Below are 12,084 nucleotides of genomic sequence, written 5' to 3'. Positions count from 1 at the left end.
AAAAGTCTTCTCTGACTTAAGTGGGATGAAGTTTCAACCTGTGAAGAGACACACCTTTTTCTTGCCAATATGCTGAGAAGCAGCACATCGCTGAGGGATGTGAATAGGAAAAAGGAAATGTCATCAGATATACCATCAGAAAGCACAGGTCTTTCACGACTCTCACTGAATTTCTAAGTAGGCAATCTCTTTGAAGGACCTTGCTCTCATTTTGACATGCACAATTTGGATGCACGCTGCTCTGTGTGAAACTCAGATCTACAGCATATGACCAAGCTGAAAGACTACATCTCCCTGCACTGACTCCTTTGCAGACATCAGGAGATCCCAGAAAACTATTGTGAAATATCAGAGTACAGCCTTGGGAATAACCACATTGGCATCATTGGCTATCCTCCTTGATTTATCTTGTGGCAGCCTAATGAATGGGGCCAATCTGCAACTGATAAAGCTCTCCTGATACCAATGAAATCAGAGCAGGAATTAATTTCGTCCTGGAAGCTAGTTGCAACGTGCCATGTTTTCATGTGTAAGATATAGATGGAATAAATTAGATGGTTGTATGTCTTTGCATGGTTAAAATAAACTAAGGATGTTAAACAGGCAGAAAGAGCATATGGCATGAAGAAAAATATGAATCTATCCTAATTATTGCCTGCCAAAAATCCCAAGTTAATTAATAGTCAGAAAATGATGTAAAACAGGCAGTGGACAATACCAATAAAAGGAAAAATTAAAAAAAGAAAATGAAAACCAATGATCACCTAATGCAGTTTTGCAGGAGAAGCTAATGGTCACTACATGAGTTTTAAGATCTCTTCCCAAAAGCACCGCACTGAAATATACCTTAAAAAGCCCAGCCTGCTACACTGTCTTTTCATTCCAAATTTACTTTCATTCCTGTAGCCTTGTGCTCGAAAAGAGGAGCAATGTTAGTAGCTGAGGCTGCTACATGAGAGCTAGCACTCATCAGTCTGCCTAACAGAAAATACTAGGGAGGGGACTGGGTCCTTTCCCTCGCAAAGCTCACAATTTACAGCATACTTTTAGTGCTCGGTACAGCATCCTTCAACGCTGCCTGCAAAAATGTGCTTTCTTTTCCGGGTTGTCTTTCTGTTGAGGCAAAACCAGTGAAATTTGCTGTTCTCTTCTTGTAACATGAGTTCCTCAAGCAGCACTGGCTGACTGCCAAAATGGCTGGCCCTTCCGAGGTCTGGGTGAGCAGCGGAGGCCACAGCAGGAAACCCTGAGAAGCTGCCAGCGCACCCGCGTGAGACAGGTGGTGAAAAGGGGTGGGCTCCTTTCTGTCGGAAAGGACACCGTCAAGCCTTGGAGGAGTGAGAGCCACGTGGGCTATGCCCCTTGGAGCCGTCAACCTGACGCTCTTTCGGGAACCCTTGTGGAAACCCCCGAGCCAGAAATGGGAAATCTGGGGCTGGCTTTGATGGGCTGAGTGACACTGGCTCCCTTCTTCCTTCAGAGATTCCCTGCACGGGAGTGTGTGTTCCATCTGCTATCCTGGATCACACCTTCCCCTGCTACCAATGACCCTCGTGGGCCCTGGAAATCAAACAGCAATGAGCCCTGCTGCACGACTGCGAGCGCAGCATTCAAGACCCGCTGGAAATGCATAGTGAGGCATTTTTTTCAGTTGTATACGACACCTGATGCTTCCATTATTTTCTTTTAAGAAAACAAACAAACCATAAAATAGGAAATTGGATTAGAATTATTACTTTGTCTGTCTGCAAGGTTAAAGCAGTCAAAGAAAAGGAAATTCAGGCTGCTTATCAACCCTTAAATTGTCTGCTACACATAGATGTTCTTGCACGTATACCTTACGAAAGACTTGCACTATCCAACCCCATGATGTTTTTCCCATGGAACCCTTCATGGTTGTCCTCATCAGGGCACAACTTGAGCACACAAGGGAAGGCTGAAGAATGTATAGATGATGCAAAATCTGGTTACTCCTAAGTTTCAAGCACCTCACTCAGTAACATATAAGGCTTCAGTAATATGCTTTGAATGTCATTACAGTGGATGGCATTCCTCATTGACAGAATAATATAAGTACACAAAATCATAAACATTCTTCATCTACAAGCCAACTAAAACTGTCCATAGATTCTAAGGTGCCATTTAGCAAAACAAAGAAATCTGGAAATTGGTTTTGCCCCACCCAAATAATTTTTTTGCCTCTCCTTTCTTGAATCTGTCTTCCAGATGAAGAAATCATTTTATATTCTACAAATTGTTTTCAGGTTGGCACATGGAAACAGTTCTGGAGCAACAGTAGAGCCAGAAATATGGCAGGAATCACACAGAAATCTCTGGTTCTTCACATAATGACAGAGCAAACAAAATTACACCTCTCCCCCAGGATCAATGCACCTGGAGGTAGTCAGAGAAAGACTACTACAGGTATGGTCTCCATCACAAAAATCTTCAGCTGTACTGGCAGAAACACATGGTGACTACTATCTGCTTTCCAGGTTTAGTACTGCTTTGATATATTAGCAATCAAAGAACATTGTTATAGCATTTGAAACAGAATATACCTCACCATGTAACAGGAGTGCTTACACTGAAATGTCAGTTGATAATTTTTATGCCTTTTACTAGATTTTTGGAACTCCTGGTTCAAAGCGTTTAGGATGAACATCTGGAAATGAGGTTCATCCATCACTTCTTTCAGTATGTTAAACCTCTCCAGTTCGTGTTCAGGAAGGGTCACCCGGGTGAAACCCACAGCTGTCCCTTTCTTCTTGCCCAGACCTTGTGAATTTTCACGCACAAGCCTTCTCAACACATATTCCCTACTGTTCTTATACAGGGATTCATCCTACACAGGACCTATTGAAAACAAAAGAATCCCACCCAGCCTTCTCCACAAGAAAAACTTCTGGAGAAAAAAAACACACACAGAAAGAAGAATCGGAAGAAAAAAAGAATAAGGTATTACTTACTGGTTAACACAGTGATTGATCTTGCTGACTTGGAAACCATATTTGAGTTCACTACCAACAGAGTTACTATGTAATATAGGCCATGGTATTTGGCATTAAAAACCACAGGGGCAGGTAAAGTGCTATTGAATTCTTCGAACTGGAAAAAGTAGTTCTTGGATTCTCCAGCTATCTTCACAACATATACAGAGGATGAGCTCACCACATCAGATGCTTCCAGGGAGACAATGATACAATTGTCTTCTCGGACAGTAACCTGGAAAGGTTCTGCATTCTACAAGACAAGAATAAAGACTTTGCTGAAGTAAAATCTATTATTTCACTTTTACACATTTCCCTTGGTATTCATAGGATATTCATGTTATATTTGTGATAAAGTTACGTTTAATATTCTGCAAGACAATTAACATCAAACCCTAGAAATTTTTTCAGAATACAATTCACAGTCAGCCAAATTCCACAGGCATCTGATTATCAGGCCAGTCTCTCTGCCGTGTGCTTTCTGACACTCTGGCTACTCCATCCCTTACATCCCGAGGAACAAAGCCTTCCGCCATTCTTTCCTGACAGAAGGTGGTGTAGAGCAGAAGAAGGATGAGATTAAAAAGGGTATCAGGGGCAAGAGGATTTCCAATAAAGCCACAAAGAGTAAGTCAGTTAAATCCCAAAAAAGAGATGATTAAATCAAGACACTCTTATCTTGCAGAAACAGGATCATATATTCTTCAACGAAATATATTCTGAAAGCCTGCAACTGAAGAATAATTTTTGGCACTGACTAAGCTTTTCCAAATATGTCAATTCCAGCAAGTACCAGGTGATAAGATATGTCCACGGCTTTGGCTGGCACTTTTTATTTCCTAAGCTACAACATTTCATTTTCAATATTTCTTTTATTAGTAGTAGGGAGAAAGGAGCAATTTAACCTTGTTTTCGTATAACATGAGCATGTTACGTCATTGCCAGCTGAAAACACTTTCCTTTTTATTAATTGCAAACCAGCTGTCAGCAAGAAGCACTTGTTCTCTACAGGAATTCCAAAACAGATTCATGGTAATTAATGAGAAGGAAAAGTTCAAGCTTTAATCAAGAGTTGTCTTTTTGTTTATTAGGCCATGCTGCTGCTTAGAATTTTTTTACCCCCAGTGAAAACTGTAATATCTGCCATTTTCAGTTCCCCACTCCATGGTATCTTTTTCTCCTTCATATTTCACAGGCTGAGAGCTCTATTTGGAGGTCAGGGCGGGCAACGATGGCTAGTTTGCAACTTACTCATTCAATCAAGTTGTTCCTGTACCAGAGAGCTAGACACCTCCTTCAGAGAGTAATTCTAGCAACTTGGCTACCTCCTGCCTTCTTGTAGTTTTGTTTAGTGGGGATTCTTCCACAAGAATAATCTTTTTTCAATTTATGCTGCAGGAGCCAGGCTCCCTATTTGGAATTCACACATACGGTATTGCCAACTCCTGTCACTCAAAAAACCCAAAAAAAACCCCAAAGACAAATAATTCAATAGTTCTGGGATTTTAAATAACAGTAAGATTTTAAATAACAGTAGTTTGCCTTTACATATATTTATGCTTTTAACATTGGGCTTAAGTGTACCTAAGGTCATATCACCTTATAGGCAAAACTATAGGCTTGAGAAGAAAGGACCTAAGCAAACCCACTCATCTGACCCAACATGAGAACAAAGTAACAACTGTATAGGTAGCAAGTGTGTAAGTTGTCCAGCCCAAATAGGATAACCAGTCTAGACAGCTTCAAGCCTGAGATTAAAAATAGAGGCAATGCAACTTCAGCTGCTGATTTCAGGTTTGCTTTGATTAGTCTTTCAAAAAATGGCTTTTAAGTTGCTAAAATTATATAAGCCAATGTTATCAATGGATGAATACTTTGGTGTGGAATTCTGGGTAATCTTTCACAGATGGCAGAGCAATTTCTCCAAAAGGTTTACAGTGTAAGACTACAATTATGCAAAAGCTTCCATGTGTTTTCCTTAGCCTCAGCTGAATTCAACAAGCTTACCCTTGAGTAGATCAAAATACCACATTTCAAGTGTTTGTATTTTGCCTTAAATCCTGATCCAACATTTGGATCCACACAGATTCAAACTTTTAACTGGGGATTATAGAATCATAGAATCATTAGGTTGGAAAAGACCTCTAAGATCATCGAGTCCAACCATCAGCCCAACACCACCATGCCCACTAAACCATGTCCCTAAGCGCCACATCTACACGTCTTTTAAATACTTCCAAGGATGGTGATTCAACCACTTCCCTTATGTTTAGATCTGGTCAAAACCAAGTGGAGGTTCTCCTATCCTTCTTCCTCTCCATTCTCCCCACGCTAAGAAAATGTGGAATGATTCCTGCTTCAGCTTTCCTGATGCGGGAAGACAGGAGAAGGAAGGCACCCACACACTGGCTTTCCAGAAGCATGTGCCCTATTGTATCACAGAAAGCATGGTTATCTTCCAAGGCCGAGCACAGAAAAACAGACCTGATTCAGAAAGGTTATTTCTACATATTAAGCTTGAAGTGCATGTATAATCCCATAGAAGTCAGTGAGTTTTGACCTTCCATAAAGTTGCGTTTGAATGTTTCGCTAGAGGAAAGAGAACGATGTTATCTCTAGCCTTCCCTCAGCTTCGCCACTGAATTGCGTGGTACTAACTCAACATGCCTACCTTGCTATGAAGAGACAGACAAAAGAGCCCAACAAATTTATACGTGCCAACAAACAGTTCAATGCAAGTTCCTTGTGTTTAGTGGTATTATAAATCATTTGTGATGTTAATCAAGTACAGCTGGAAATTAAGCATATAATTGCAGACTTATAGACATTCCTAGGATATAATTAGATGCTTTCAGACTGCTCATATGGGGTGTGATTTTATTCTTTGATTCTTTCATGGGTATTGTATTAACCATGTTGAAGACCGTACTTTTATTTTTCCCTTCGCAATGTTTTCTTGAATTCACAGAAAGTACCATTCAGTGAATGACCCACTAACCTTCTTCAATAGTTCTCACACAATTAGCATAACATGCCTCTGCTAGCTAAATACATAGAAACCTCACAGATATATGCTATCATTACCTATGACCACAGCTGCCTGGGGAAAATAACTTTTTTTGAGTCCTTCATCTCCTAAGCACGTGGGGATTGTGAAATGACAGCCTCCCTCCTACATGTGCCTGTGTCCAGATGCTTTTGAACCACTGCTGCCATGATGCACATGCATTTTTTGAGTGACATCTCTTCAGTAGCGGTGTGGCTTATCCGTCCCACGCCTTCGCCCACCTGCATAATGCATCCCTCCCTTTCAGTGATTATGTGGCCCTCTTCCACACACCTGTACGTGCCCAGGCTTTTGAACTGCTGCATGCACGGGACACATGGTTTGTGGGAGGCATCTGTTGTTTATTATCCATTGGCTCCTGAAATCATTTTTATCCTTTCATTTCAGATCTAAGGTTTGGTTTATAGAATGCAGTGGCAGATAAGGGATGAATAAAAAGGCTTGGCAATTAACATGTCATAAAATGAGATCACTTATCTCCTTTGGGTATGGATCACTTTGGCAGTGTTTTAAAAGAACAGACCATGCTGGGCATCCTGTTCTTCATGTTGTATGAGGTAAGGGTTACCAGCCAGGACCGAGATTTTGGGAAGAAGGCTAGGGACAACATGAGTATTTTTTCTAAGCACTGCTGGAAGTGACAAACATGCCCCACTTAACTAGATTGTAAAGCCAGTGTGTCTTAGGACTGACAGCATCAGTATGGTAAATACACATTTCATTACTTCTGGTCAGCTACCTCCAGGATTTAATTTGCTGGTGTCACAGCTTGAGCGGCTGTTTCATGCCTGTGGGGAAATTTGGCAGGGCTTGTGCATTCAGAACCAAATGATTAGCTCCAACTTCCTTCCTAGTTTATTATTACAAGCTCGTGCCACACTAAAACACTTAGGGAAAAAAAAGGGGGGGTGGAAGTAAATCCTACAATGTGATGCCTGTTCACAGTCATTTCCAGAGCAGGGATGAGTCATGCTCGTGGAATTTCCAGCCAATAACCAGGTCCAATTAAAATAAAAAGGAGGGGGAGGCAAGGAGATATACAACATGTCAAATAAACAATATTCAAAGAGTAATAGGAAAATAAATGGTGTGCAGCAGAGCTCAGAGTTCTCTTTTCAGAAGTCTATATCCTCAGTTTATTCCCCTAAAACAGTATGAGTTTTACACATGAGGAAGAGATCAAAGTTGCAAACCAGCTGCTAATTTTATGTACTTCAGCTTTTGAATGTCTCACTCTGAAACACATTGGGCCAGGACCCAGTTATCAAAAGTGCACATAGTTACATGTTCTGCTGACTTTAGGAGGAGCTGTGGATGCTCATCAGCTCTGTAAAATTAAAGTACTGGTAAATGCATCACGTTATCTAATGCTAGACAAGTGGAACTAAGACCCTGAACAAATCTGACTTCTGTCAGCTCTTATAGAGTAAACCCAGAAGTATCACAGAGTTTTCAAAGTGGGCATCTGAAATCCCAAAGCAGGAGTAAATTTTAAAGCTATGAGGATCTACTACTTAGGGCAAAAGTACCATTATGATCATCTGCTGTATAATGGTGGTCAAAAATAACATCAATGTAAGTATTACAAGACAATACCAAACACTACATCCAGACCTCTTGGATGAAATACTGGAGTGATTCTACTAAGATATATTTTGTTCCAGTGGCCAATACTGCTAATTTCATTCTAAATCACATGATGACTCATTCTCACCAAGATTCATCTTACTTAATTTTAGGTACTTAAATGGGATGACTGAGAGCCAGGATGACCTTTTTAGACAGAGTACCTGAGATCTGAATTACTTTTGAAAGTGCACTGAGCAGCCAAAGGGTCCGTGCTCCCGGCTTGGCAAAACTCCTGCAGTCCTCTGTCGCCAGGTGCAGTGAGTCCAAGCCTTATAACAAAGATAGGACCAGGATCCAGATTTCAGGATCTTGGCCTCTGCTATAATCTTGCAGTGGTACCTCCACAGAAAGCCCATAAGAAATTTCACAAAATAAATACCATTGCAAAACATGCATAAAAGTCACGTCACAGTATTTTTGCACCAGCTTCCTAATGTTTTTCTTCTGATGGTGACAAATGATACTGAAGAAAAATTCATTTTATTCAGAAATTGGAATATTATCTCCAATAAATTTACTATTCACTTGTTGGAAATTTATTGTTTCATGTGAGTCACCGTGCAGGGAACAGAGACAAATTCTGGCCTATTTAAACTCTTTTAGTAATTTATTTTATAAAATTCTTTCTCTCTCTCTCTGTGCAGGCTAGAGACATCACAGTTTTGGGATGATCCCAGTCACCTTCCAATCCTTTACAGCTGGAAAAAGGAGGGGTCTCTAAAACTCCCTTCTGTTGCAAAGTGAAGTCACCATCCAGAACAGGCAACAGACTCTGGTTTCACACAATTTAGCTGTGTTTCGAAGTACGAATTAATACTTAAAACTTTACTTTAGATGACCTTTCAGGTTCACACCTTACTTCCGTCATTACTGCATCATCTGGCTCAGCCCAATACCACATCTTTCTCATTTTCACAGCTCCCTGCTCATACTCTTCACAGAGTATTTTCTGCTAAATGTTGCAACATCAAACCTTACACTGTTTATGTTCCACATCCAGTCTCTTTACTCTTGTTTCAAAGGCTCTCAATAAAAAACATTTCATGTGACTGAAACCGATACGGTTTCACAAAAAGGTACAGGCAGTCTCATTTCAAAGGCTCTCAATAAAAAACATTTCATATGACTGAAACTGATATGGTTTCACAAAAAGGTACAGGCAGTCTCAGAAAAAGCAGTTCTCATAGCCATGACCTGAGAAAGATCCTCTCTGAGCATAGATAAGGATGGGGTGAAATTGCAACACACAGAGGCTTCTTTGGAATTGTTAGATATTGTTATTAGATCCTACAGTCTTAACAAAAAAGGTAAAGTCATCCTTCTAGAATTTAGGGAAGAAAGTACGTCCTGAGCTTTCCACATGTTTCAGTGAATTCTGGAGCAGGCACAAACTTGACGCGTTGACTGCAAGAGGAAAGGATTGTTTGAAATGGTCTTCAAGAGTGTGAACAAAAGTGTTACAGATTTGTAACAAAAATGTAAAGACTTCTTGAAAATAAGGAAATTTATTCCTGGGGCTTTTGTTTTTATCTACACTTCTCCACAGGTTGTGCAGAGAACTTCCCTTAACAAATACTCTTCGGAAGAAATACTCCATGGGAGAAATGGAAATCCTTATCTTCCAGATTTTCCATGCAAAAAGGAATATTTTAAGTGAAAAGACAGCAAAAGCAGCAGTTCTCAATAATTTATGATGCTTGATTGAGGTTAACACACCATTCTGGCATTCTGCTCTATGAATAGTGTCCTCAGCACTGTTGCTATTCTCAGTCTTAAAAAGCCAGTAATAACAATCTGCTAGTCATATTTTATAAATGAGCCTCAACATTTCTTTGCTCTGGGAGACAGTTTTAAAGGGACAGGGTTTTTTTTTCACCCTCTTGTGCAAAAACTCAGAATATGAGGGCGGTTTTTAAGCAAACGTCAATACGGTATGTACAGTCCATCACGTTTTGCTACCATTCTAAAGTTAATAATCTACTTTAGAGCCACTGGAAGGAAATCTTTCTTGACACTATCAACTGCTATTATGATAGCATTAAGTAAATGCCAGAATGCTAAATATGTGAAACAGAAATGTTTGCATTCAGTAAGGCTAGTATCTTATACGCCTTGTTAGCATATCCAATATTTAATAAATTATTGCTAAATACATATTTCTATTGCATCTTTCTAGTGCAAACTGAAAAGGGCAAAACCCAAGCACAGTGATCCAGAGACCTTGATGTTGACAAAGTTTAAAAATAGTTTAGAACTTCACGGATGGCATTTCTGCCTATTATGGATCCTAACTGCACATATACACCCAAATACAACAGGAATTCACTCTTGGGCAGATATAGTTCGGTTTCTCTCCACTCCAGACTTTTAGCTTCTCTCTAGTACTAAAATTATGTCAAAAAGGATAATTCTTCTGAAAGCAAATATGAATTTGGTCCCCTTCCCCAACCACTATCACTTTCATCTATCCACTCAGACCTTTCTGGAGCCTCTGCAATTAAAGGTTAGCCATCCCTTGTGGATGTAACCAAACACATACAAATGCCAGATGAACCATGTGCTTTAATTAATATGCATCTTCCCACTTGAGCCTGTATGTGAATAACAGAAAACAAAAAAAGGCACAGGAGACATATTACATTGCCTCGTCAATTCCCTTAACTCTGTCAAACTGGCCCTTGTAGTTATCTTCTCCAATCAATACTTGTTCTGTCTTTGGGAGAACAGTTAAAGCAAATTTCTACCTGAACAAATGTAATATGATCAGAGATGTACATAGGCCAGGTGGGAAGAGAAGTTCATGTTACGTGCCTCCTCTGTTAAATTCCAAAAAGGAGAAGTTAGGGGGAAAAGAAAAGAAAGATTACTTTCCAGGAAAAGGAGTTAATTGAACAGTATGCTCCACATATACATTACCCTAAGAATGTACACACTCTCCATCAACTGAGAGTAAGTGCTTTCACAGCACAGTGACTACAGGTCAAAACACATCCAACTATACTTCAGTTCCCTCTCCATCATAGAGGAAAGAAGATGGAACAGCTCACTCCAGGAAAACGCTGAGGGAGAAGGCAGAGTGAGTGAGAAATTAATGTAGATTTTTAAGAACTTGGATTATTAGAAAGAAATGCCTCTTTCCATGGTGTCAAACGATCTTTGAGGTGTCTTATATTTCAAAGTGCCCTATGGGAGATGAGAAGGAATACCGGAGGAGACGTGTTTTCTGGATGATGAAGGACAAATTCATTCATGCTGTTGAGTGCTTCTGCTCCAAAATTGTGGATTCACCTGTGCAAATGATGGAAGTCTTTAATACAAGCTTCTGATGCTGAAACAGCTTCTGGACAGCTACCGATGCTGAAAGGTGACATTAGAAAGTCATACAGAAAATTCCTGGTGTTCAACAGAACGTGAAGACTGATGTTGCACCATGAGAAAACTGTCACCATGACATGCTCCATCACTGCTGTGCAGCTGAGAGGAACTGGACTGGACTGGTGTCAGCTGAACTTTGTCTTACGTGCTCTGGCAGAGAGTATGACGGAGGGGTAGAGACTGGGCCTTATGGGTACTACAAAAGTGAAAATGCCTTCATTTTGAATTGATAGGGTGTATATATAGCCTTCGTATGTGCACAAGTGAACTAGTTCTTAAAGACAGCATGCAATGCTTTGCTATTTGCATTATCTACAAAGAGCACAGCTGGGAGGAAGTTAGAGTTTTCGTTTATCTGAGAAACTGGAGACCACTGGTGGTTACCCAATTCATTTGAAATCACAAAGCAACTTAGTGGGAAATGGTGGAAGAGAACAAGACTTTCTGTTCCCCCCCATGTTAATCTATAATAAGAGAACAGACTAGACGCCAGTGAATAAACTTATAGATAGGGGCTATTCCAGGAGCCTAACTCCTTGTTCCATAACTCCAAGTGATTTTAATGGGAATTAGGCACCAAAATGCTCTTAAGTACTTTCAAAAACCTCTATTTTTTCAAATATGTTCTGACGCTGCTAGAAAGGTTTGGAAATTTGAAATGAGTAGCCATTAATAGAAAAAAATAATAATTTTCTGTTTCAGATCAGTTTTTCTGACACGAAAAATCCAGAAGCAGATGTGGGGTACGTTTTGTCCCCATCTAAGCTGCTGACTTCAGTTTGGTCTGGAGTTAACCTTAAACAAGTGGTCTGCCTTATTGCCACTCTGCCCCTCAACCTTCCCAGAAAAAAAGCCCCAAACACCCACCAATCCTTTCTTCAAAGGTCACAGGAGCCACGGCATGGTCAGGAAAAAAGAAAAAGTCTAAATCCAGATCACCAGCCTTCCTATTCTGTGCTCTAAAATTCTCACTACCTTTCTGCCCAAAGCAATAACCATAGCGTGGCTATGGCTATCCCCTGA

The 12,084-nt window shown here is 40.2% G+C and overlaps 1 protein-coding gene across 1 annotated transcript in view; it reads right to left on the bottom strand.

Annotated features, from left to right (window-relative positions):
- Positions 1–3,249, bottom strand: part of PTPRO (protein tyrosine phosphatase, receptor type, O) — a 65,877-nt gene extending 62,628 nt beyond the window's left edge. Inside the window, exon 1 of the mRNA XM_009588186.1 lies at positions 2,970–3,249. Within this exon, the coding sequence (XP_009586481.1) occupies positions 2,970–3,009 (40 nt within the window). The 5' untranslated portion in view covers positions 3,010–3,249. The remainder of the gene's footprint in view (positions 1–2,969) is intronic.
- Between the last annotated feature and the right edge of the window lie 8,835 nt (positions 3,250–12,084).

The sequence above is a fragment of the Fulmarus glacialis genome, unplaced genomic scaffold (genome assembly GCF_000690835.1).
Source record: "Fulmarus glacialis isolate BGI_N327 unplaced genomic scaffold, ASM69083v1 scaffold2982, whole genome shotgun sequence".
NCBI lineage: Eukaryota > Metazoa > Chordata > Aves > Procellariiformes > Procellariidae > Fulmarus > Fulmarus glacialis.
Note: the sequence above shows the minus strand (reverse complement) of the source record. Positions and strands in the feature narration are given on the sequence as shown.